The sequence below is a fragment of the Ochotona princeps genome, chromosome 4 (genome assembly GCF_030435755.1).
Source record: "Ochotona princeps isolate mOchPri1 chromosome 4, mOchPri1.hap1, whole genome shotgun sequence".
Classification (NCBI taxonomy): domain Eukaryota; kingdom Metazoa; phylum Chordata; class Mammalia; order Lagomorpha; family Ochotonidae; genus Ochotona; species Ochotona princeps.
Window position 1 is genome coordinate 15,223,583 of NC_080835.1, and position 27,482 is coordinate 15,251,064.

At 42.2% G+C, this 27,482-nt stretch overlaps 1 protein-coding gene across 5 annotated transcripts in view; it reads left to right on the top strand.

Annotated features, from left to right (window-relative positions):
- Nucleotides 1–27,482, top strand: part of CKAP5 (cytoskeleton associated protein 5) — a 108,350-nt gene that overhangs the window by 45,362 nt on the left and 35,506 nt on the right. For all 5 annotated transcript variants that reach the window (XM_058663084.1, XM_058663085.1, XM_058663086.1 and 2 more), the window contains 14 exons: nt 11,833–11,922; nt 12,011–12,175; nt 12,686–12,814; nt 13,247–13,429; nt 16,062–16,175; nt 16,780–16,890; nt 17,837–17,929; nt 20,342–20,527; nt 21,314–21,408; nt 25,201–25,258; nt 25,348–25,473; nt 25,958–26,097; nt 26,225–26,399; nt 26,964–27,077. In XM_058663084.1, the coding sequence (XP_058519067.1) occupies nt 11,833–11,922; nt 12,011–12,175; nt 12,686–12,814; nt 13,247–13,429; nt 16,062–16,175; nt 16,780–16,890; nt 17,837–17,929; nt 20,342–20,527; nt 21,314–21,408; nt 25,201–25,258; nt 25,348–25,473; nt 25,958–26,097; nt 26,225–26,399; nt 26,964–27,077 (1,779 nt within the window). The remainder of the gene's footprint in view (nt 1–11,832; nt 11,923–12,010; nt 12,176–12,685; nt 12,815–13,246; nt 13,430–16,061; nt 16,176–16,779; nt 16,891–17,836; nt 17,930–20,341; nt 20,528–21,313; nt 21,409–25,200; nt 25,259–25,347; nt 25,474–25,957; nt 26,098–26,224; nt 26,400–26,963; nt 27,078–27,482) is intronic.

Sequence of the window (27,482 nt, forward strand, 5' to 3'; positions counted from 1 at the left end):
GGACTTGGGCCTCCTCCATTGCTCACTCTTTCTAGAAGCAGAGAGCTGGATTAGAAGCAGAGCAGCTGGGACACAAACTGGCACCCATATAGGATGCCAGTGCCACAGGGCGAAGACTAGCCTTCCCACCATATCAGTGGAGTTGAGTTACAGAAACAAAGAGATCAAATTATTGATTCACTCCCCAGATGGTCCCAAATTATTGATTCACTATCCAGGGCTGGGTCAGGCTGAAGCCAACAACTTCATCTGGGTCTTCCACATGATTGGGAGGGTCCTGAATCCTTGTGTCATCATCTGATGCTTTCCCAGGTACATTAGCAAGAAGTTGGATTGGATGTGGACTTGCTGGTACTCACAGCTGATACACGTCACAGGAGGAATTTTAACAACGTTAGCCCCCTCAGCATAAATTTTTATATTTTAGGCAAAGCAAGTTTCTTGCAAAGTTTTATTAATATTCAGTTTAGCTACTCACAAATTTCAATAGGGATGTCAGTTACAACTAACTACATCAACCTTATGTAGAAATATCAGTCTACAGTACCTGTTTGAATAGTTGTATTTGCTCATTAGACTCTTGCTTTGTTCTTTTTTTTTTTTTTTTTTTTTTTTTGTAAAGAATTATTTATTTTATTACCAAGTCAGATATAGAGAGGAGGAGAGACAGAGAGGAAAATCTTCTGTCCGATGATTCACTCTCCAAGTGACCACAACGGCCGGTGCTGCGCCGATCGGAAGCCAGGAACCAGGAACCTCTTCCAGGTCTCCCACGCAGGTACAGGGTCCCAAGGCTTTGGGCGGTCCTCCACTGCTTTCCCAGGCCACAAGCAGGGAGCTGGATGGGAAGTGGAGCTGCTAGGATTAGAACTGGCGCCCATATGGGATCCCGGGATGTTCAAGGCGAGGACTTTAGCTGCTAGGCCACGCCGCCGGACCCTCTTGCTTTGTTCTTGCAACACAGTAGACAGTGTGACAAGGTGAAATGAAAATTAAGAACAAGGACCAGAATGAAAATGAGATTAGGAAAGGCAGTATAAAGCTATAATTGTAATCAACATATAAAATGTATTTTATAATGTTTTCCTGTATTAAAAAGAATTACTTATGTGCTTGACAAGTTATATATATATATATTACCTTTTGGGGTATATCAGTTATTCTAAGAAAAGCTTGAGACATTTGTTCAGAATCCATTTTTTTCCCCAATTCTGTGAGGTGGAAGAAAAAGAGAGACAGATCTCCCAACTGGCAGTACACTCACCAACTGCCTGCAGTGGCCAGGCCTGAAATCAAGAGCAAGGAGCTTGGGCCAGGGCTCCCAGATGGGGAGCAGGATCCCAGATACTCCAGCTGTGGTCTGCTGCCTCCCCAGGGGCTCACCATGAGGAAGCTGGGATCTGCAGCTGGTCTGGGACTCAGACCCAGTATGGGATTGAGTTGCCAGTATGCAATTCGGGTGCCCCAAGTAGTATCCTAATTGCTATTTCGAATGTGTATACCAAATATTACTGCTTTCTTTCTCTAATTTTATGGCAAGCAAATTTGTTAATAATTTTGTTTGGGGATTTTATTTTTAAACTATAGCATCAATTTTTCAATTCATCTCCAATGTTGATCTGAATTACTTAGGATAGTTTAGCACAGTGAAAACTGACCACATTGAATTTTCAGTTTTAACTTTCTACCCAGTTAATCATTTGATTGCCTAGACAGAGGAGTTTTCCAATAATCCATACTCATGTGTTAGTGTTATATTATGAAGCTAATATCTAGCTGCACTTTAGCTGTGGTATTTGAAACTTGCCTAGTCATTGCATTAAAAATATTTTAGAGAATGTAGCTGAGAAAAGAAGATAACATATAAATAAATCATGCATGACTGGCTTATTATCGGAGAAAGAAAAATATGGGTTTATAAAATCCTTAGACATATGAATAATAAGTTGAAACAAAATTATTATCTTTTTACAATAACATAAAATCTGCATACATAATGCTGTCAGTATAACTACTTTTGGTCAGTTTTCCCAGTCCCAGCTTTTGCATTTACCAGCATGTGCTGTGGCCTAGTTCATCCAGGCCCATATCCCAGCTGACTTTGTGCACACACCTATGTGTGCTGTGGCTTAGCTCAGCCCAACCTGCCCCCAGACCCAGCCCATAGGCGCGACCACCTTTTCCAGCTTAGCCTGCCCCAAGTCCTGGTTAATGTGATCACCAACAGAAGCTGTGGCCTAGCAGAGGAATGCCAGTAGTTCCAACACCAGGCCCATTCCCAACCCTGAATCTTGCGCTTGCCAGAAGACACTGCATTCCAGCCTTACATGACTTGCACCAAATCCCAACACTTCCAAGTGAGTGCTGAGGGGTAGTCCTGCTTTCCCACATCTGTTCTGACTTTCATGTGCACCAGCAGCTACAACAACCTAGCCCAGCCTTCCCTCCCCTCTTCCCCTCCCCCATCCCAGTCCTCATGTTTACCAGTGGTCACAGTGGCTTAGCAGGGGAGTCACCGAAGTTAGGAAGTTCTTCTACCAGGCCACCTCCAAGCCCTGAGTTTTGTGTGTGCTGGAAGGTGCTGCAGACCAGTTTGGCATGGCCTGCCCCGCTCTCAGCATTTTTTGCCAGATGCTATGGCTTGGCCAACCCCCAGTCCTCATGTAAACTGGCAACTGTTACAGCCCAACCTTGTCTGGCCCATACCTGGTCCTAGCTCTTGACTCATGCTACCATGTGCTGCTGACTGGCCCAGCTCACATTATATTGACGAGTGCTGCAACCCATCCTTGCCTGCCTATGCTCCAGATCTTGTACTCACCAGCAGAAGCTGCAGCCTAGCCCCAGATCTCACATATGCTGATGGGTTCTGTGACCCAGCCTGACATGGCCCACTCCCGGTCATGGCACTACCAGCAGGTTCTGCAACCTAGCCCAGTTGGCCTGCACCCATTCATATGCTGGAGCCTAGCCCACATTTACCCACCTCTAGACCCGGCTCTCGTGACCTGGCAGATGCCACAGCCTAGACCAGTTTGGCCCACTCCTGGCCCATCCATATGCATGCTGTTGGTTGCTGCAGCTTTGTCCCGCTGAATCTGCCCCCAGCGCCGACTCTTGCACCCACCAGTGGGGGGCTGCAGCCTAGAAGAGGAATTCTCCAAGTTCCCCTACCAAATCCACTCCCAGCCTTGGATCTCACTTGTGCTAACGGGTGCCACAGCCCTGCTTAGCATGGTCTGTCCTCAGGCCTGGCCTTCCTCCCAGCCCCAACTCCCATGAGTGTCAGTGAGTTCCGTGATCCAGCCTGGCTCAGCCCTTCACCTCCCCTTCCTTTCACACAAACTGGTGGTTTCGGCAGTCTCATAGAGACAAGCCTACAAATGCCTTACAGAATCTGCTCCCAGATCCGGTTATCTTGTGTTCCAGTGGGTGCTGTGGCCCAGCCTCTACCCCACCACTCACAGTCAGGTACAGTGGCCTAGCCCAGCCAGGCATGTCCTGTAGCCCCAGCTGTTATGTGCACCAGCGTGCAGCTCAGCTCAGGTCTCCCACGTGGGCGGATGTAGTGGCCTGACCCAAATATGTCCTCTGGTTTCCCCACTCTAAACCACCCCATCTCTGCTTCTCCACCTACCTGAGTGTGGTGGCCCAATCCATGGAAGTTCTCAGAAATCACCCTTTATCCTATTAAGCATGTCCTCGGGGGCTCCCACTCCAGTATGTCCCCAGACTCCCTTTCCCTTGCAGTCTTAAGCTCCTGCCCCCCGAAACATGCGGTAGCATGCAGTGTCCCAGCCTGGCATCTCCCAACTTCCCCACTTAAAAAAAAATACGATAGGCGACGATGCTGGCATACTGGTATAGTTAACACAAATTTGACATTGACGAGGCTCAGAATGCCCACTAGCTCATGGCTTCTTTTCTCCCAGCAGTGTAACACTTACTTAGGTACAAGGCAACCTAGTATTGGAGTAGCTGGGGTGTTGTATATCTATGTCTCCAGTGCTCTGTGGTTTGGAAATTTTGTCCTTGTTTAAAGCTTTAAAATAGGAGCCGATGCTGGGATGAAGCAGGTAAAGCTGCCACATTTTATCAGCATACTCTATCGATGCCAGTTCAAGTCCCAGTTGCTCTGCTTTCAGTCTGTTTCCCTGTTCACATCCCCGGGAAACCAGTGGAAGATGGTCCAAGTCCTTGGGCCCATGCACCTATGTGGGAGACTCAGAAGAAACTCCTGGCTCCTAGCTTCAGACCAACCCAGCTCCAGCCCTTACTTCCGTTTGGGAAGTGGACAAGTAATGTAAACCATCTCTCTCTGTCTCTTCTCCCATCTCTATCTATGACTCTGCCTTTCATGTAAATAATTAAATCTTTTTTTGTTTGTTTTTAAATGACCTGTTGGGTTGAAGCATATTAAATGATTGGCATGTTTAGTTTTATCTTCTTTAGCTGTTTATAAACTTTGAGTCGTATTTATAAAAGTGAATTTTAGCTTTGTACCCATTAAAATATCCTGATTTTTCAAATGTCTAAGTCATGGTATTATTACAAAGTAAGTCTTTAATTTTTGTGGGCATACTGTTTGAAGGTCATTATGTAGTGTATATTAATATTTAGTGAATTATTAACTTAGAAGGTAAAATAGTTTTTTTTTTTTAATTTCATTGAGAAACATAGGACTTCAATAAGAAGGTAGAATTCTGAACACAGAGACACTCCTGTACAGTGAGGTTTGTTGGAATCTTGGAAGAGTGGGAAAATATATGCTCTACTAATTTCCCTGTCCACCTCGCTAAGAATCATTTTTTTTTTAAGATTTATTTATTTTATTACAAAGTCAGATATACAGAAAGGAGGAGAGACAGAGAAGATGATCTTCTGTCCATTGATTCACTCCCCAGGTGGCCGCAACAGTCGGTGTTGCGCCGATCTGAAGCCAGGAACCAGGAACTTCCTCCAGGTCTCCCATGCAAGTGCAGGATTCCAAGGCTTTGGGCCGTCCTCCACTGCTTTCCCAGGCCACAAGCAGGGAGCTGGATGGGAAGTGGAGCTGCTAGGATTAGAACCGGCGCCCATATGGGATCCCGGGGTGTTCAAGGCGAGGACTTTAGCTGCTAGGCCACGCCACTGGGCCCTAAGAATCATTTTGATACCTGATAAGACATGTTACTGATAGAAGCTGTTATATGATAGAGGCACAAAGTAATTTCAGAAACTCTTCCACAAAAGAAAAATAGGAGAGCGATTTTAATTATCTCAGCGTAAGATTCTTGTGTCCTTCAAGAAGGGAACTGATTTTTTTTTTCCAAAGAGGAGACGAATAGAGAGTTTACAACCACTGCCTTAATTCTCCAAATATCTGTAATGGCTGAGTCTGGAGCTAGTGGGGGAATCTAACCCAGATCTCCCAGAAGAGTGATATAAGCCCAATTACTTGAGCCATCACCTCACTGCTTCCCAGTGAGCATTAACAAGAGGTTAGGAGCCAAAACCAGGAATCAAACTCGGGCCCTCTGATGTGGGAGACAGGTGCTTTATCTGCTTGACTAAATGTCTGCTTCCAGTAAAAGGCATTCGATTCAAATAATCTTTATTGTTGTTTTAATGGAATGAGGATCATTTTTTGAATAAAAACATTATTGAAATGTAACATGTAATAACAACCACCCTATTAAAATAGATAATTCAGTGATTTAGTTAGATGCTGTGTAGCAATCGTCACTAATTGAGAGCATGTTTTGTTTCTCAAACCCCATACCTGTTAGCAGGCACGTCCATTCTCTTCTACTACTAGGTCTTGGCAACTACTAATCTACTGTTAAACCGCGGGGGTTTAACAGGTACGGGCCCCAGGAGTCGCCGCCCGAAAGCTCCCAATAACCAGGTCAGAGGCTGCAAAAGCAAGAGGGATTTTATTGACGTTCGCGAACGGGCTCCCACTCTGCAAGGAGAAGAAGCCCCGATGTCCAGGGGTACAGGCATTTTATACTGCGAGCTCAGCACACTTGCTGGGTTTGGTACAAATTTTATGACCTTAGTCTGGCACCAGCTCAGGGCCCTCCAGCCTCATTTCCTCGGACTAAGGAATTTACTTATCAGGAGATAGAAACTTAGGCCCTCTTCCCATTGTCAGGCCCAGCATGGCCATTCCCCTACCTTTAATCTGATCTCGCCAAGCAGGATACAGAAGCAGAAAAAGCATTAACCCTTACTTTTCTCTTTCATTCCCCCATTTTCTTCTTGTGAATTTTAATCTTAAAATTTACTAAGGCATTGGGTATGGCTTTTCCTGTTGCTTTAAAGCTTGATAATGTTGAGTTAATACTAAAGCTTGGGTGACTGAAAGTCGGTCCCGAACAAACTGCTGTAGCCGATTAAAAATACAGGGGCCGACCGATATCACTATTAATAATCTGGTGAGGGGGCCTAGAAGAGGTAACAGGTATGGTAAAAGACCATTCTATGCCCTCCATAAGGGGTTTGGAGACATCCATAAAATTTGCACAAAAGGTGATAACTCACTTTCAAAAGACCCTTTCCATTCTCCAGTAATGGCCACATAAAGCACCTGTCTGGGCCCTAGTTCACAAGTGCTCCAACTAGAGTAACATGCAGAATATACAGAGCTATAAACAGTTTGCTTGCATTCTCGAGGGCATTTCTCATTGGGCCCCAGGGAACTCGGCCTAGGTTTTGGAACACAAATCCACTGGCCGTTCTCCGCACCATTCCTGTGAATGGGAAGGTAGGCTATCTCACTTCCACAGTCTTGTTTATGTGTTGGTAATAACCCATCCAGAACTGTCCCACTCCTCCTGCCTCCTGCACACTCACAAGGTTGGTATTTCTGAAGAAGAATGTGTGCCGTCTGGGGATTATCAAGCCCTGCCTGAGCCCTATCATTTAAAATCACAAAGTATCACAGGATAAAAAAAATGTTTGTACAATAATAACAGGCATCATATTAAAACAAAATTTAAACTTTTAAAAGTCTTAGCTTAAGCGGACTCGGGGAACGTTGCACTTTCCAGGCTCCAAGCAGTGGTTCTGCAGCGGAGGGGGAGTCAGTTGGATCCCGGGGCGGTGCCCTCTTTACATGCGACGCATGAATCCAGGCGGAAATGCTGTCCACTTTCAAGGCGGTGGGAGTGGTGAGAAGGATGGTCTTTGACTGATGTCTCCTCACATACACGAGGTCACCTTCCTTGAAGGGATGTGGGCAAGACGGCACTTCTTTGTCTCGATAGACCTCCGCAAGGGGCTTCCAGATATGATCTTGTACCACACGGAGCGCCTGGTGATGAGTCTGTAAAGCGGGAGGGTTAGGATACAAAACCGGGTCAAGGCTACACAAGGAAGCCGCGGGAGGCGGGCTCCCATACAGCATTTCAAAGGGAGTGAGTCCATGATGGGCCGGCGTGTTTCTGGCCCTAAAAAACACCATAGGTAGGAGCTGCACCCAGTCCTTAGCGCCAGTCTCCAAAGCTAATTTGGTCAAGGTCTCTTTTAAACTTCTATTCATTCTTTCTACCTGTCCTGAACTCTGGGGTCTATAGACACAATGCAATTTCCAATCAATCCCCAAAACCCTGGCCATCATCTGACCTACCTGGGAGACAAAGGCCGGCCCGTTGTCAGACCCAAGTACCTGTGGCAGTCCAAACCGAGGGAATATTTCTTCCAAGATCTTCTTTACCACCACCTGTGCCATTTTTTTCTTGGTGGGGTACGCTTCCGTCCACCCAGAGAAGGTGTCCACAAAAACGAGAAGATGCTTACAACCGTGCATACCTGGACGGACTTCAGTGAAGTCTACTTCTCAACACGTTCCTGGACGATGACCCAGTGTTCTCACCCGGGGGCGGGGGGGGGAGCTTGAGTCTCCCTGCATTTACCTGTGTGCAGGGTTTGCAAAGATCTACAGTCTCTTGGACTAAACCAGGCAGATGGGGAATGTGGAAGGGGCACTCTCCTTTAGTTAGTAAGGCAAGCTCTTTTCTGTGACTCAAATGCATAAGTTGATGTAGATGCTTTACTATTTCCATTGAATTTTTAAGAGGCAGAGCGACCTTATCTCTGCACTTCCAAGTCCTTGTGAACAATGGTCTCTACCACGACTAAAGTTTGAGTCTCTTCAGCTGCCTGTTTAGCGCCCTCGTCTGCCAATTGGTTCCCCTCTGCTATTGGATCTTGGGGCAAAACAATGCTTGTAAGAGTCCTTTAATCTCATCTTTGTTCTTTATCTCTTTTTTTTTTTTTCTTCTTCTTCTGACGTCAGTAGTCCTCTCCTCCAGTATTTTTTCTCTATGTACATGCGCAGTAGCAAAGGCATAGCAGCTACCAGTGTATTAGCCTTTTTCCCTTCTGCGAGCTTCAGGGCCTGGGTTAGGGCTATCAGTTCTGCCTGCTGAGCCAAAGTGCCCCGTGCCAGGGCACTTGACCAAATAGTCTTTTCATTGTCCACCACTGCGGCCCCTGCCCACCGCTTTCCATCCACCACATAACTACCCCCATCGATGAACCACATTACCTCAGCATCTGGCATGGGTTGATCGGAGAGGTCCTCTTGTGTTAGTCAACACGGAGTGCTGTGCTTCCGTATCTAACAGGAAGGTGACTGGCTGTCCCCCCCCACGGTTAAAGTTCCAAGGGCCAGCGCAGAGGTCATCTTCTTGGGGTTCCGTGAGTTCTTGGGACATTCTCGGACCCAATGTCCTTTTTCTTTGCAGTAAGCACACTGATCTTGGCTCGACTGGGGCACCTTTCATCTCCCTGGTTGCTGATCTGCCTCCCTGTTTCTGGTCTACCATGCACTACGGTGGCCAGGATTCAACTTAACTCCTGATTACACCTTTTTTCTCTCTCTCGTCCTCCTTCTCCTCTTGCAATTTTTTTAATCTTTCTATTACGCCTTTTCTCTCTCTCGTCCTCCCTCTCTTCTTGCAACTTTCTTAACCTTTCTATTACGCCTTTTCTCTCTCTCGTCCTCCCTCTCTTCTTGCAACTTTCTTAACCTTTTTAAAAATCCTGCAGGGGTTTCCTCTGCCCCCTGTACTACTGCCCTTACCTTGGCCAAATTGGTGGGTCGCCTTCCGGCACCCTTGAGACCCGCTAACAGAGTCTGGCGGTAAAGATGGGGACACTCCCTACCGGCAGGTGTGTTGTGGTCCCAGTCCGGTCGACTGAGAAGAAACACAGCGTCTATTTCATTAGGGAGTTGAGTTGGGTTCTCATCAGCTCCAGGAATGTTCTTCCGGGCCTCCAAAAGTACTCGGTGCCGCTCCTCTGTAGTGAGTAGTGTCCACGGGAGCTGCTGGCAATCATCCTACGTGGGCTGATGGGTTGGCAAAATAGACTCAATTAATCCTGTTAAAGCCTGGGGATCCCGAAAAAGGGGGTTATGGGTTTTTCCTTTGCATCTTATGATAGCCATACTCCTGTAGGACAAAATATTTTAACAGCAATGTTCTTTTTAATAATTCTCCTTTTATAACCTTCTCACCAAAAACACATTCCCAGGCTTGCAACCATCCTTCCTCTGTCAATTCTCTGGATCTACGTTCTGAAACATTTAAAACTTCAAACCAAAACATTTGCTAAATAAAAACAGGTTAAATTTTAAACACAATTGTTTTAGGCAATCTTCAATCATCTTTCATATATAGCCAATCTATAAAAACATTTTAAAATGCAAACCCGCTTGGAAACCAGAAGCAGTTACCTCCTTTTAGCTAATTTGAGAACTTTTCCCTTTTGAGAATCCCAATGGCAAGGACAAAGTCCGAACTTTTCAAAGCCCTGGCTCCAAGCATGTCCCTCCCTTTTCCAAGCCCTGGAGCATCTTCTTATCTTCTGTTTTGTTGAAGTCGAGGGAATGGAAGAACTCCAGTTTGGCTATTGTCTTAGGAGGCTGCCTAAGTATCTATTGAACCTAGTCAGCAGGTTACTCATTAATAAGATGAAAAATAGCTTAGAAGATGTTAAAACGCTGGTTTTTTTGACAAGAGATCAAAGCTCAATTTTAATTCTATTGCTTTAAAGGTTAAATACTCAGAAAATGTACACAGTATAAGCAATTTTACCACACATCCTTTAAGAATTCGTTATCTTTCTATAAGGCAATCTCAGAAATAATACTTCTTTGTAAATAAGAAAGATTCAATTGAGTTTAACAAACAAGCCTTAATTCAACGGAGAGAAAGAAAGAAAACATTTTTCCGGCTAGAAAGGGTTAACAAAGTCAAACCTCTCTCCAGTAGGGAATGGTGGAGGAGTCTGGTCCAGCCAGGTTCTGCTAGATATTCTTTCAGAAGAGAGATTTCTCACGCATACATTCAGTTTAAGAATAAAAACAGAATTTACTCAAGCCGAGGACAGGGCTATTAGAAAAAGTGGACTTTAATCAATTTCATCATTAAAAGAATATTTATACACACATCACTACCAACATAATCTACAAAGCACTCTTAACAATAGTCACACAAACTGCTAAGCAATCACCAAGCAATCCAGACAAACCAGCTCTCACTCGGACCGGTCCTTCTCACACACCTCTTTTTTAACTGCTTGGATAATATCAGGATTATAACAGCCTTCCTTTGGCCAGCCCACGTTGAAAGTGGGCCATCCTGCAGAGCAGAAAGTCTGCCAAGATCTTTTAACCTGGAGGGAGAGATTGTGAGCCCTATCCTTAACTTTTAGTCCAAGGGTGAGGAATCAAACTAAGGGGTGTCGTAAGGCGCCTGCTTACCTCCACAGATAGACTTTGGGCTTGTCCCCGGACTTCTGGCCAATGATCAATCGAGAGGTTCAAGGGAGTAACTAAAGCTTGTCCCATTATCAAACTTAAAACACTAAACACAATGGGCAGCAACACAAAAACACACAACAAACTAACGAAAGACAAGACTATCGCGCGATCAAATTCTCCTTCCAAATACAAATTCCAAATACAAATTCCAAATACAAATGGTCGGAGGGGCACCCTGCCTCCACACGACCTCCAGGGATGAGATAAACTCGCTCTTCCCCAGTTCCAAACAAGTCCTGGAGCGTCCTCCAGGCACAAACTAGTCCTGGAGCGTCCTCCAGGCACAAACAAAATTCAAATACAAAATTCAAATTCACCGGTGTACCAAGTAATTACAAATATCAACACAACATATAACAAACACACACACTACATGAACCGGCCGGACTTACCTCCCTCTGTCTGGTCAGAGCGTCGAAAGACGACCCCCGGATCCCGGGAGAGCCCCCAAATGTTAAACCGCGGGGGTTTAACAGGTACGGGCCCCAGGAGTCGCCGCCCGAAAGCTCCCAATAACCAGGTCAGAGGCTGCAAAAGCAAGAGGGATTTTATTGACGTTCGCGAACGGGCTCCCACTCTGCAAGGAGAAGAAGCCCCGATGTCCAGGGGTACAGGCATTTTATACTGCGAGCTCAGCACACTTGCTGGGTTTGGTACAAATTTTATGACCTTAGTCTGGCACCAGCTCAGGGCCCTCCAGCCTCATTTCCTCGGACTAAGGAATTTACTTATCAGGAGATAGAAACTTAGGCCCTCTTCCCATTGTCAGGCCCAGCATGGCCATTCCCCTACCTTTAATCTGATCTCGCCAAGCAGGATACAGAAGCAGAAAAAGCATTAACCCTTACTTTTCTCTTTCACTACTTCCTGTCCATAAATTTGGCATTTAGTGTAAATGAAATCATATAATATATGATCTTTTCTGACTGGCTTCCTTCACTTAGCATCGTGTTATTTAAAGTTATTAGTACTTTATTTCTTTTTATTGCTAAATAATAGTGCAGCTGTTTCTTTTGTAGGTTGTGCCAACCATTTTGGAGAAATTCAAAGAGAAGAAGCCTCAAGTGGTGCAAGCCTTGCAGGAAGCAATCGATGCCATCTTCCTTACTGTGAGTTGGTAGTGTGGACATGTACTATTTTGAATATCCTTTAGAAGTAAGAAAAACTCATCTTAAGGATAATATTTTTTTTCTACAGACCACACTACAAAATATCAGTGAGGATGTTTTAGCAGTGATGGACAATAAAAATCCAACCATCAAGCAGCAGACATCTCTCTTTATTGCCAGAAGCTTCCGTCACTGTACTGCTTCTACCCTGCCAAAGAGCTTGCTAAAGCCCTTCTGTGCTGCTCTCCTTAAGGTATAGTCTCGTTGAAATTGTGAGAACATTTTACACTTGAACAAGACATTTTTCCCCTGCTAATTATGTATGTGGCTTCAGATTTAGATTATAATCTTCTAAAAAGCAAAACCTTTGCAACTTTGGAAACTGAACCCCAATTCTCACAACTATATACTTATTCGTAAAGGAACCTCAAGTTAATTTTATGATTCTGTCAACTGCTAAACATTTTTCTTTTGTGGCCCATATATTGGTACTGGATCTGGCCATGCATAGATATTAAGTTTGGAGTTTACTTATACATTGCTTAATATTGGGGTTATGTTCTTAGAAGTATGTTAGGAGATTCCGTGGTTATATAAACAACTTAGAGTATATTTAACACAGATTAAGATGGTTACAGTGCCATTATGCAACATGATTAATGGGAAAGCAAATTCTTTATCCAGCAACCACAAACCTTAATTAATATCGGTGATATTTAAAATGCCTTCAATTCATGTTGTTTTGCATATTCCTGGACTCCAGCACATCAACGATTCTGCTCCAGAAGTCAGAGATGCTGCATTTGAAGCACTGGGGACTGCTTTGAAGGTGGTTGGTGAGAAAGCAGTAAACCCATTCCTAGCTGATGTGGACAAGCTCAAGCTGGATAAGGTAGGTTAGAAATAAACCGGGACAACAATCCTGCATTTTGCATGATTTTGTCACTGGGAAAGTGGAGTGCTGATATCCTTTTGATCAGAATATGCCAGTGTGGGAAAGAAATGTTATATACTCATAGCCAGAGTAAGTTTTGAGCAGTTTCTGTTTTCAGTTTTGATTATGTCATTCTCTACTCGTCTTTCAGTGCAGGAATTTGGAAACATAGCTGTGACTTTATTGTGACTTTATTATACTCTTAATTTTTGAAGAACTAAAATGTGGCATTCATGTTTATACACTGCCAGGAAAATGAATAATTTACCTTCACTGAAGGGAAAATTTTCCCTGAATTCTCATCTATGCTTGTGAAATGGCTTTACAAGTAATAATATAATAGTTATGTTTGAAAGCTGTGCTAATTTATGTTTGCCTCTTTTGTTCTAGATCAAAGAGTGTTCAGAAAAAGTAGAGCTGGTGCATGGTAAGAAAGCTGGAGCAGCAGCTGAAAAGAAAGACTTTAAACCTGTCCCTGGAAGGACTGCTTCTTCAGGGGCTGCGGGAGACAAGGACACAAAGGATGTTTCAGCACCGAAACCGGGACCCGTGAAAAAGGCACCTGCTGCTAAGGTTGGTAGATAGTGTTGACATTAGAACTAGTAAGATAGATTGCTAGACTCAGGCTCCTGTGGTGCTTCATTTATGATTTTGCTTGAGAAATGAATTAATTGATCACATTTAAAATACAGCAGAACTTCTGTTAATGAAGACATCATAGTATTCCAAAATACATTTGGTGAACTTCAGTAGACATAAAACATAAAAGTTAATGCCTTAAGCATTTTTAATATACACACAGGTCACTAGTAATCAATGCATTAATCATGTTGTACAGTCATCACCACCATCCATCTCTGTAACTGAACTTCTGTAGCAATTAAATGGTAAGCCCCGATGCTGTCTTTACCCGGACCCTTGGGAACCGCCATTCTTTCTGTTTCATTAACTTGACTGTAGTGAACTTCATCTTATCTGTTTGAACCCTTCCATACCCAAGCCAGTTGGTCCTCTCTTATTATGAGGACTTCTTAAAAACCAAAAAAAAAAGTGGGATGAGCAGGGGGAGTGCATGGCAACTGCTGTCTTAATTCTATTTTGAAGAGATAAGTAAGATAGTATTAGCATCTAACCCTTTGAACCAGACAGTTAGTGGTGCCGGAGTCCAGCTCCAGCCTGGGTTTCGGAACTCGGGAAGGGTGCGTGGACGAGGCGAAGAAAGAAAGAGACGGACCACTAGGTTTCCATGATGATAGTGGACACGGCAATAAAGCCGTCTGCTTTATTTATACAGAATCAGTTAAACTCTGGCTCAGACTTTCCACGTCATGGTCAAGTGGGTGTTTCTAAGGACAACCATGCCATCTGCTTTATCCAAAAACAACAGAAATTCCTGCTACAATCCTTATCCTACAACCTAATCTTGTATCACAAAGAAAAGGAGAACCTAAAGATTAAGGAAAGGATGAAACCCTAAACACAGGTCCCTTGATTAGCATAAGGTCAATGGGGACACCCAAAACAGTAGGAATAATAGAAGGCCCTTTTGTAAGACATTGACATTAACCTCCAAGTTCACATTGTGTAAAAAGCCAGTCTCACAATAATGAAAATGCCTGGACAGATTAGAATTCTTCCACTGAGCTGGCATAGTAGGCACGGGGAATGTCCAAGTGAAAAGCACACGGAGACCATGGTGGTGGTAGAAGTGCTGGGAGCCGTCTGCTCCAAAGCCTCCTTATTACATATTATCTCCTCTTCCCCCCAAGTCCATTAACAGGACAATAGGACATCAATGAGTCTGCAAAGGCCAGGTGCTACTGCCTTAGGCTCGATTCCTGAGTGCTCAGCTAAAGCAATGTAAATCAGCTCCACAGCCCACAACATAGTGGAATGATAATTAGTTAAAAAAAAAAAAAGTCTGCTAAAAAAGATAAGTAGGAATTATTTTAATTGAGGTTATTCTCTATACAGAGAAATCTGGCACAGGGAAGGTAGTTTACAAGTTTCCATTTTTAGGGGTAGAAAATATGTAGATTTCTTTATGTCCTGGTTTCTCTGAACCAACAAAACTATACTGCTGATATGACGTGGCAGGTATTACACATTTGTTTTAAAACAATAGTTTTTTGTTTTTTTTTAAAGATTTATTTATTTTTTTATTGGAAAGGCGGATATACAGAGAGGAGAGACAGGGAGGAAGATCTTCTGTCTGATGGTTCACTCCCTAAGCGGCTGTAATGGCCGGAGCTGAGCCAATCCGAAGCTAGGAGCCTCCTCTGGATCTCCCATGTGGGTGCAGGGTCGCAAGTGTTTGGGCCGTCCTCGACTGCTCTCCCAGGCCACAGGCAGTGAGCTGAAAGAGAAGCGGGGCCACCGGGATTAGAACCAGCACCCATATGGATCCCGGTGCATTCAAGGCGAGGACTTTAACCACTACACTATCGTGCTGGGTCCAACAATAGTTTTTAAATAACAACTATTAATTTTGCCAGCAGCGCCATAAAATCTTACAATGTGTTCAAGACGACATCCACTTCAGAATAGATTTGGATGTTAAGGACTAACGTTATCCTCTATCATTCTGTCTTTTGTCTTTTTTGGTTTGGGATATTTCTTCTTAAAACACAATTCACCTGAAATGTTTAAACAAAAGAGAAATTTAGTTAGATGGCTATCTTCAGTGTATTTGGAAGAGTAACTACCATTGCTATAACGACTCCTTTTTTCCTTGAAAATTCTGCTCACATGCAGGGATTTCAGAATTTTTGCACTGACATAAACATCATTTAATTCCAGTTTTCCCAGACGTTTTAAGTACTCTTGAAAATTATCCTGGACACATTAGGGCTAAGTATTCAGTGAATATTGTGACTTAGCAACTGTTGTATACTGCTCTGGGAAAGGTTTAGAGACATTTAAAGGTGTTAGGATGTCATTCTCAATGTAGTGTGTAAACGTACTGTGATTCCAGTCTGTCATCTTTGTTTGATTGTTGTCATGGTTAAATCTAGATTAGAGATTCTTAGTATGGGTTCTAAGTGAACTGCCTGCTCTTAAAACTACTAAATTCTAAGGGCATGCAAAGCAATGCTTATTTCAGAATGGTTCTTCATTTAAATCAGTTTCCTGGCGATCAGAGCCAAAAAAGCTGAAGAATTGTTTAAATACTTAAGCTGTTTATGTTTAAAAACAATTTTTTTAGGCTGGTGGGCCACCTAAGAAGGGGAAGCCAGCTGCGCCAGGAGGCACAGGAAGTACTGGAGCCAAGAACAAGAAAGTATTGGAAACCAAAGAAATTGTGGAGCCTGAGCTCTCGGTCAGTATTACCTGCTGTGTGGACCTGAAGCTTGGGGAACCATGGACAATGGACACCTGAGAGAAGATTTGAGTTGTTTGTTTGCTGGGTTCTGTATCATGTAGTCAGTATCTTTTTGCTAGTGGGACTACGTTAGATAATAGAATAGGAATAGAACTCTTATATCCTATAGCATACCTGTGTTCTTGGTTTTGGCTGGTGTGGTTTTGTTGTTGCTGCTATTGTTGTTAGATTTCTTTGCTTTTATTGGAAAGGCAGATTTACATGGATAGAATTTCTGTCCACTGGTTCACTCCCCCAGTGGCATCAATGACTAGAGCTGAACCAATCAGGAGCCAGGAGCTTGACCGGGTCTCCCACATGGGTACAGGATCCCAAAGCTTTGGGCCATCCCCTACTGCTTTCCCCAGGCACAAGCAGAGAGCTGGATGGGAAGGGGAGCAGCTGGGTCATGAACTGGTGCCCATATGGGATCCCTGCACATGCAAGGCGAGGATTTAGCCACTGAACCATCATGCCAGGCCCTTTGCTGTGGTTTTGTACATTCCTGACTATTTGTTTTCTTAAGCACTTTCTAATTTTAGCACATTCTTGTATCTTACAGGTAGAAGTATGTGAAGAAAAAGCTTCCGCTGTCCTTCCCCCTACCTGTATACAGCTGCTAGACAGCAGTAACTGGAAGGAAAGACTGGCTTGTATGGAAGAGTTCCAAAAGGTAGGGGTGCAGAGATAAGGGGAGTGGCCAAGAAAATCCAGTTATGTGGAAGCCATGTAATTGACAAATGAAGAATTTTCCTATATTGTTTTATAACCAGTGAACAAACATGTTTCAGAGTGATAACTAAAGGAGAGTTTGTGTAACTGTGTACTGCTGTTGTCTTTCAACAGTTGCATTCTGTGGCTTTTGCAAGCATATAACATAGTGACTTGTCAAAATTAGATTCTGCCTCTGAATTATAAAGCTAAGTTCAATTTTTAAATTACCATGCTTGCTCAGAAACTTACTAAGCCAACCAGTCTCTCTACTTAAAACTTCTCATCGATTTCTGTATTTCCCGTGTCATGATTTCTTGGTAAGACAGACATGATCTGTTGGTTTGAGAAACACATGTAAATCAATGTCAGAATGGTGTTTGTGTAGCTAATTTTGGCCTAAATCATGTGATTTTAATTAGATGCCATGTAGAGAACCTGGACGAGCACTGGGACTTGAGGATACAGCCTTCCAATCCTACATCTGCTCATTTTGTTTAGATCTGAGTTTGTCCAGCTTGGAAATTTCATTCTTCACTACTTCCTAAGATACTGTACTCCATGATGTTTTTAGGAAAATCAAGTAGAGAAAATTGTCATGGATAAGCAGTTTCTGCCTACCACATACTATGCAGATGAAAATGATTACTGTTGCCCTCTTGAAGCAAGTTATTCATGAATCCCTGAAACGTAAAATAAAGTTTTCCTTGACATTAATATAACAGCCCTCATTCAATACATCAAGCTTAAGAAGCAAAGCATCATAACGAAGCTCCTTTTGTAACATACTTCAGTTCTATTGCCCCAACTCCTTTGAAAGTGATTCCTTACTTGATTGGGCTGTTAGCTGTTCCTTTGGAATTAATTTTTTTAACATTTTAACTATTGTCCTCGTCTTCCATTTGAAGGCTGTTGAACTAATGGACCGAAGTGAAATGCCATGTCAGGCATTAGTGAGGATGCTGGCCAAGAAACCTGGATGGAAAGAAACTAATTTTCAGGTATATTTATAAATTTTCATTTATTTGAGAAAGAGCGGAAAAGGAGGGCAAAGATAAGAAAAGAGAGAGGCAAGGATAGACAGAGGGAGAGCTTCTGTTCACTGATTCACTCAAATGGCTATAGATAGGTAGAGCCAGAGCTGTCAGTCTACCAGTTCACTCCTCAGAAAAGCTGCAAAGGCTTCTAGAGGGCCTGGGTGGGAGCCAGAGGCCAAGAACACAGGCCAGGTCCCTTGTGTGAGTGGTGGGAAACCAACTGCCCGATTTCTCATCACTGCTGCCTCCTAGGATCCATATCAGGAAGGAAGCTGAGTGTTAAACACCAAGCTGACTACCTGCACGACTTGTCAGGGTTTGGGTTTTAGTCTTAATTATCTATAAAATTATCTGCCTGTGCAGTTTCTATAGTTTGTATGCATTTTCCCCATTATTTAGGCCTAAAAGCCTTGTAGTCTAAACTTCCTGTATTCGAGTATGAAATAGAAGGCACTGAGACAGCTTTATCCATTTGGATGGGAAGTAGGAGCAGTCTTTCAATGGCCCATGAACATTTACCACCATGTTCCATAACTTCAGTAGAGCTGACATCTTTATTATTTAAAAAAAAGATTTATTTATTTTTGTGGGAAAGTCAGATTTACAGAGAGAATATCTTCTGCTTGCTGGTTCACTCCCCAAGTGGCTGCAAAAGCCAGAACTGAGCTGATCTGAAGTCAGAAACAAGGAACTTCTTCCAGGTCTGCTATGTGGGTGCAGGGTCCCAAGGCTTTGGGCCATCCTCTACTGCTTTCTCAGACGACAAGCAGGGAGCTGGATGGGAAGTGGAAGCGCAGGGACACAAACCAGCACCCACGTGGGATCCCCGTGTGTGTTAGGCAAGGTTGTAGCTGCTGAGACGTTGCACTGGGATGTTAGAGCTGAAATGTAATGGTACCAGATTAGTCTGAAAAGTGATTATAGAAGGAGTAATACAGGAAGGAAAAGGAAAAAATTTTTGCTTCTTTTTCTAAATTTATATAGACTACACTTCATTATAAACAAACTTGAAATGTAGCAAATTTATTTTTTACATTTGATAGTCTAGTTTTCATTTCCAAGATTTATTTATTTTGGGTCAAAACTGTGGCAAGTAGGTTAAGATACCAGCAATGGCATACTGGTTTTGAGTCCTGGGTGCTCCGCCTCTATTCCAGCACCTTGATAATGTACCTGGGAAAGCAGTGAAAGATGGCTAATCACCAGGAAATCCAAAAGAAACTCGTGGCTCCTGGCTTCTGGCCCAGCCACTCCCGTTGCACCCGTTTGGGGTGTGAACCAGCCAATAGAAAACCTATCTCTTTATGTCTCTCTATATAATTTTGCCTTTCAGACAAATGAAATTTTAAATGCTTTAAATTTTTAATCAAATAAAAATTTACTTATTTATTTGATAGAATTACAAGAGGCGCTGGGACAGAGAAAGAGAAGTACCTTTTATCCATTGTTTCACACACACACACACACACACACACACAGCTCCTATTCACTGGTTTATTTCCCAAATGCACACAACAGACAGGATGGGCCAAAGCCAAAACTGGGAGTAAGGAAATCAGTTCAGATCTCAGATAGGAACCCAATTAATTGAGCCACCACTGTTACCACACTAGTCTTCATTAGTGCAAAGTGAAAATTAGGAACCATGAGAGCTTGGTGGTAGATGGGCATCTTACCTGATTTGTTAAAAGCACTATACTACCAAACACCTCCCATTTTAGATATATTTTACAGCAATTTTTGAGACCATTTTTTTTGGTACGGTATAGTGGTTTTAGTATATTCACAAAATTCATCACTGCAAAAAAAATACTTCATAAAAAATCCTCCCATTCCCAGCCTTTGGCAAGTATTAAATTATTTTTCATCTCTATGGAATTCTCTGTCCTAGACCTTTTACATAATGGAATCGTATAATGTGTGGCTTTTTGTATGTGGTTTTCACATAGCATACTATTTTAAAAGTTCACCTACCCGTGTGTATCATGTTCTACATTTTTCTTGTGCCAAGTAGTACAATCCATTGTATTAAGAGAACACATTTTATTTTGCTATTCATTAGTTCATGTACATTTAGGTTGTTTCCAGTTTTTGGCTGTTATGAATAGATCTCCTTTAAGCAGATTTACAAGTTTTTATGTACATGTAGGAACCTGGAAGTGGATCCTTAGTTTTCATATGGGTGTTGGGACTCGACTAGCTACTTAAATAGAAAACAAAAATGAGAATTATTTTTGCTTTCTTAACGTTCTGGTTTTCATTTGTTTGTATTTATTAGCTCTTTCTAACTATATCTTATCTTTGGGCTGCTATTAGTATAAGCAAATAAATGAATATTTTGTGTACTCATAATTTGGTATTTCTCCCTTTTTCCAGGTGATGCAGATGAAACTTCACATAGTTGCTTTGATTGCCCAAAAGGGAAATTTTTCTAAAACATCGGCTCAGATTGTATTAGATGGCCTTGTTGACAAGATTGGAGATGTGAAATGTGGAAACAATGCAAAGGAAGCTATGACAGCCATAGCTGAGGCTTGTATGTTGCCATGGACAGCTGAACAGGTATGTGACACAGAGCTCTCTTTCCCTAAACTTTTCCGATTTTTCTCCTGTTTTTTGATTTACGCTTACTAAATTAGTGCTTCAGTAAAACCATTCTTGAGTAAAACTGATTTCTTTGGATTTTTTTTTTTAGTTTTAGTGGGTTTTTTTGTTTGTTTGTTTGTTTGTTTTTGTCCAATTTTATTTGAAAGGAAGGGAAGCAGATAGTGAGTGGTTTCCCACTATGGTTCACTCTACAAATGAATGCCCACAATAGGCAGGTGTGGACCAGGACAATACCAGGAGCTTGGGACTCACATGAACAGCAGGGTCCCCAAATACTCCAGCCATCACCTCCAGCCTCCCAGGGGAGGCAACCAGCAGGCAACTGAAGGAACCTTCAGGAAGTGAAGGAGCCAGTACTCAAAGCAGACACTCATGTGGGATGCAGGTGTCCCAGCTGGTGTGACAAAAATCTGCCCCTATATTCGTTTTTCATACTGTGTTTTTTTACCTTTAATAACATACCACTTCCTGATAATCAAAAATAGTCTGTAGAAAATCTGTTATTTCCTCCTTAAACATTGTAATGCAGTTTGATCACTAATAAAAAAATTGTAACCAGTTCAGAGTGCCTTTATTATTATTACTTCATTTTATGTAGGTTTAAATCTTTTACTATTTGGACAGTCGTGCAGTTGTTTTAGCTTTCAACAACCATGCTCAACTCATGCCTTTCTTAGTGTTGTGTTTTAGTCCTATAAGAAATAGGAAAGTAATTACAGATTTGTTCTTTCTCTGCTCCAGGTTGTGTCAATGGCTTTTTCACAGAAGAATCCCAAGAATCAATCAGAAACTCTGAATTGGCTGTCAAATGCAATTAAAGAATTTGGTTTTTCTGGGTAAGTCACAATGAAATCAAGTGGAAAATAAATAAATGTTCTAATTGAGACTGTATTTGTTATAGCTGTCTTATTTCTCAATGGTACTGATTTATTTGAAAGAGCCTCCTTTGCATTCACAGGTCGATATTGGCCTGTGCTGCTGCATTTTGCTCTGCATTAACTTTCCTCAATTGTTAGTTCTTGTTCCACCAAAAAGCAAGTCCTAAACATCAGATACATTTGGAAATTACTATAAATAGTCACATCTATTTAGAGACCCGCAGTTCTCTTTGGTGAATTAAACGCTCTCAGAAACAATGCAACAACTTGTCTTTGTTGTATTAGTCTTTCGCAAACAAATTTGCAAATAAAGAATGGCTGCTTCTTTTTTGTAATAACATTTTATAGGGTTTACATTTTTCTAAGCCCTTTCAAATACTAATTCATTTGATTTAGTCCTTAAAAGAAAACCACATGAGGACTTTACCCCCATTTTATAGATGAAAAACTAATACAAAGAGAGCTTCACTAATGTGCGTATATCATAGATGGGGTTTGAATGCAGCCATTCTGATTTCAAGAGAGAATACTACGTCTGCTGTAGAATGTTGCCTTTTCAGGCCGTGGCACTTTGCACAACAGACCTCTGGGTAGCTTGCAGCAGTGTTCTGATTCTGCTGATTAGAGAAATACTACTCTAGAAGTTATCACTCACACAAAGACTTTTTTTTAAAGTTGTGTTAGTAACTGTGGTGTTATTGGATATTGTTTTAATTTGTTCTTAATTGCATGGCCTTTGTAAAGCTACTCTCTTAGCATGTCACATAGAATTTAAGTGAATATTTTCTTCTTATTGTTCCATGATATTTCACTTATTCAACATTGATCTATGGTCTATACTGTTCTGTTGTGAAGTATACCTGGAAACTCCAGCTGGATTTTTTTCTCAGTTCTTGTAACCAAATGAGAGAAAATTAAAAAAAAAAGACAGATAAAGTACAAGAATGAGAGCAGGGTTTATCTAAAGAGATATTACACATGCAAATTCAGTTTTGAGCAGCATCATGAGACTTGCAACTCTCACTTTGCCGACTACCAGTTTGGCTTCCCATTTTACTGGGAGGGAGTGGTGCCCAATGGGAATACAGCAGTGTAGTGGAGATTGGGCAGGATTCAGTACATGTAATGATCTCTGGAAAGAACTTCATGAAACTCAGCATACATGTGGGATTCAGTGTACACATGTTCATCAAGGCACCTTCTCAAATGGTGGAGGCAGCTCTGGTGCATGATGTGAACAAGGGTGTGCTGAGTTGACGTGGAAACGAGTGGAATTAAGAGAGAAAGGTGATGCAGAAACTACTAGAAGTCTCTCAGCTCCCTTATTCCTTACTAACTCACTTCCCATTCCTGAAAAACTGGTTTTTGAGGGCTGGTGCAATGACTAATCCTTCACCTGCAAGAACCAGCATCCAATATGGACAGCTCTTCTTCCCACCCAGCTCCCTGCTTGTGGCCTGGGAAAGCAGTGGTGGCCGGCCCAAAGCCTTGGGATCTTGCACCTGTGTGGGGACCCGAAGAAGCTCCTAGTTCCTGGCTTCAAATCAGCTCAGCTCCGGCTGTTGAAGCCACTTGGGGAGTGAACCAGTGGATGGAAGATCTTTCTCTTTGTCTCTCCTCTACAAAATCTGCCTTTCCAATGAAAATACATAAATCTCTTTTGAAGAAAGAAGAAAACAAGCAAACAAAAAGCTGGTTTTTGAACAGAGGCTAGGAGCTGAGAGAATTTGCTCTGATAATCTGAAAGAATATTTCATTTCCTGCTAGTTTACTTCCCAAATAGCTGCAATAGCCAGGGAAAGGCCAGGCTGATGCCGAGAAGCAGCAGCTACATGTTTCCCAAGTAGGTGCAGGGACCCAAGCACTTGGACAAGCTTCTACTGCTGTCACAGGCACATTACAAGGAGCTGGATTAGCAGTGAAGCAACAACACGCAAATCAGCACCTGTATGAAATGGCTGGTGTAAAGGCAGTGGCTTTAGTTGCTACACCACACTAAGCAAACGGCAAGTGCAGAAGCCATTTGACAAGAGCATGTGTGATGAAAAATAGCAAAGCACGTGGCCAGTGTAGTGGTGTAGGAGACTGATACTCTTCTTGTGACGCCAGCATCCCATATGGGCACATGTTTGTGTCCCAGTTTTGTTCCACTTCTGTTAATGACCTGGAAAATCAGCGGAGGATGCTTCAAGTCTTTGGACCCCAGCACCATGTGGAAGACTTGGAAGAAGCTCCTGGCTCCTACCTTCAGAGTATCCCAGCTCTACCCATCGCAAGTAGCTGGGGAGTGATCCAGTGGATGGAAGATCTCTCTTTTCTCTCTGTCTCATTCTCTTGATCTCTCTTCCCTCCTCCTGTCTCTGAGTATGCTTCAAATAAAGAAATCTTTTATAAAAAGTGGCAAAGAATGTGTGCTGTTTTGAAGGTGAGCAGGTAATGAGAAGTAAGAATGAAATAAGAGAAATGACACGGCTGGGCCTTTTTTATGACCTCAACATTTTGAATAAGTTGGGAAAACATAAATGAGTTTTGAGCAGAAAAGTAAAAGTATCATTTGACTGTAGTCAGAGGCAATAGAATTGAAGACAAACTAATTAGTAGATTATTGGAATACTGCTGTTAATAAATTGGCTTGGACATAGATTGTAGAGCTGTGGAAGTATTCTGAATCATATTTTAAAAGTTGAACTAAACAGCATATTGCGTATAAAGAAACAATCAAATCAGGAGTAACTTTGAGGATTCATGGATGGCGTCTTCAACTGCAAGAATGACATTCTGTTTACTGAGAGCAATCTGGGAAAGCTTGATGAGGGTTTGTAGACAATCAGGAATTTGTGGATTATTTTCTAAGAATTACTTATTTGAAAGAGTAACAAAGAGAATGAGATCTTCCATGTACTCTTACTCCCTAAATGGCCTCAACAGCGAAACTGGTCTTGGCCAAAGCCAAGTGCCCAGAATTATATCTCGGTCTCCCAAATGGGTGTCAAGGACCCAAACACTTAGGCCATCTTCCACTGATTTCCCATGAGCCCTAGGCTGGAGCTGGATGAGAAGCAGAGCAGCCTGAACTGGAACCTGCCCTCATATGGGATGTGCCAAGTTTGCAAGCAGTGACTTTCCTGCTGTACCACTATACTGGATGTCTGCCAGACATTTCCTATATAGAAAGGAAATGTCACAAGGCAGTTGTAGATGCAAATCTGGAATTCAGGATAGTGTATGACTGAGTTTGGGAATGTTAATTAAGCATAATAAGAGTCACCAGGATTTAACTTTTTTTATTTATTTTTAATAAAGTCAGATACACAGAGAGGAGGAGACAGAGAGGAAGATCTTCCATCTGATGATTCACTCCCCAAGTGACCACAATGACTGGAGCTGAGCCAAACTGAAGCCAGGAGCCAGGAGCTTCCTCCAGATCTCCCTCATGGGTGCAGGGTCGCAAGGCTTTGCCTGTCCCCGACCACCCTTCCCATGCCACAAGCGGGGAGCTGGTTGGGAAGCTGGGTGGGAAACTGGGCAGCTGGGATTAGAACTGGCGCCCACATGGGATCCTGGAGCATGCAAGGCGAGGACTTTATTTAGCCTCTAGGCTACCGCATTGGACCAAGCGTTTAAACCTTTAAAACCCCCCTTTAATGTACCTATAAAATGAAAATAGGTGAGCCACTCCTAGAGTTTTGATAAAACTCTACAGTTTTTGAGAATTTTCTTTGTTTTAATTCTAAACTCTATTTATTGTAGGTTGAATGTGAAAGCGTTCATTAACAATGTGAAGACAGCTCTTGCAGCAACAAACCCAGTGAGTACATACCAACATATATAAGAGAAGTAAAGCCATTTTTGTGATTCTGCTCTGATTTGGAAAATTCTTCTTGTTCTGTCTGACAGGCTGTGAGGACTTCTGCCATTACCCTACTTGGTGTGATGTATCTGTACGTTGGGCCTTCTTTAAGAATGTTTTTTGAGGATGAGAAGCCTGCCCTTCTAGCCCAGATAGACGCAGAATTTGAGAAGGTAAAGATTCCACACGTAATCCAACTTACTGGTGGACTTCAAAATCTCATATGACTTAAACTTAGACTTTTAAACCTTTGGAATAAAAACTAAATATGTATTTGCTTTTGTATGCATGTATTTCCCTTAAAAATTCATTGGTGACTTTGTCCATAATGAAGAGGCCTGGGTAACTGTGGTATGGGATGTGACATTTTTCTCTTTTTAATCTTCTATAAGCTTTAGAATTCTAAACAGTGTACATTTATTGCCTATCCAAACAATAAACGAAATGTAACATTTAAAATATATTTATATTAAGCAAAATAGCTCCCCCTTCCCCGAATTAACTCTCTGACTAAAATTGCTCAGTGTTAGCAGCACCTACTGTGGAATTAATATTTGTGAAAAAAATAAGAAAGTTTAACACAGATCGACACCACCTCTAATTTGTTTGCTGTCATATTTGTCAAGTTAATTTACTTTATCCATTCATGTTATGTAGATGCAGGGACAGACCATCCCAGCCCCAACCAGAGGGATTTCCAAGCACAGCTCCAGTGGCGCAGATGAGGGAGAAGACGGGGATGAGCCCGACGAGGGCATCAGTGATGTGGTTGATCTTCTGCCAAGGACAGAGATCAGGTGAGTTTCAATCTGATGTGATTTTTAATTTGCTGCACTAACTTCTTTTTTAATTCTATAAAGGAGACTTTATTATCAGTATTCCTTTAGGAGTCTGTAATTAAAGATTGCGTCTTCTGCTTTTCAGTGATAAAATCACTTCAGAGTTGGTGTCTAAGATTGGTGACAAGAATTGGAAGGTTAGGAAAGAAGGCCTAGATGAAGTGGCAGGTATTATCAATGAAGCAAAATTTATCCAGCCAAATATAGGTGAACTTCCAGCTGCCTTGAAGGGCCGACTCAATGATTCAAATAAAATCTTGGTACGTAGAATATGTGAATGTTCGTTTATTCGCCCCCACCTTCTTGCTGCAGGAACCTCGTTTTCAGTATAGCATTCACTAGCACAAAATGAATGATCACTGTAATTTTCTCTAAACTAGAAGTAGGTTCTTTATTTCTTAAGTATCTCAGTATAAGAAATAATAAATTTCCATTAATCTCAAAATTTGCTTTTTGCAGAAATCCAGCATTAAATATCCTAATATAAAACTGGTTTCAGTGTACGTAAGATTACTTAATTTTTAACTTTTTTGATTTGAATTTTTATGTTGGGTTTCTTTAAAGTAAGGCTTGCCTTTAAAGTTGTAGAGAAAATATAATCTCTTCTTTAAAATACTGATAGTGCAGTTTTATGGAATGATGACTAAAGGAGAGACCACTGCCCGAGAACTATTCATACACTGATTAGAATAGTGTCACTGTCACAATGGGCTAACTTGCCAGGCTCTGTAAGTAGGCCAGAACATCTCCTACCGAGTGAACTATGTGATGACACTTAACAAAACTTGTGATTTGAGCACAATGTATTGGCTCTTTCCACTCAGGTGCAACAGACATTGAATATTCTCCAACAGTTGGCAGTGGCCATGGGCCCAAACATCAAGCAACATGTAAAGAACTTGGGCATTCCTATCATCACCGTGCTTGGAGACAGCAAGGTAAACCTAACTCTTAAGTATTGCTCCATTCTGGAATAGGCCAGCCACTTAGGCTATAGATTAACCTCTTTCTTAGAGTATGTGTGAAACCTTTGTAAGCAATATTCATTACAATCATCTGGATTGCTTCTTGGATTTTTGGCCAAGATAAATGAAGGATCATCTGGGATGGTTGTGGCACAGTGGTTGAGCTGCTGCTAAGTATACTGACATATTGGGGTACTGGTTAGAGTCCTGTTTGTTGGCAGACTGCAGACAGTGGCTCAAGTGAAGACCCAGATGAAGTTCTAGCTCCTGGCTTTAGCTTAGCCCAGCCCTGTTATTGTGGCACTTGGGGAGTGACCAGCAGGTGAGATATCTTTCCTGACTCTGTTAATCTACCTTTCAAGAAGATGAAAATAAACT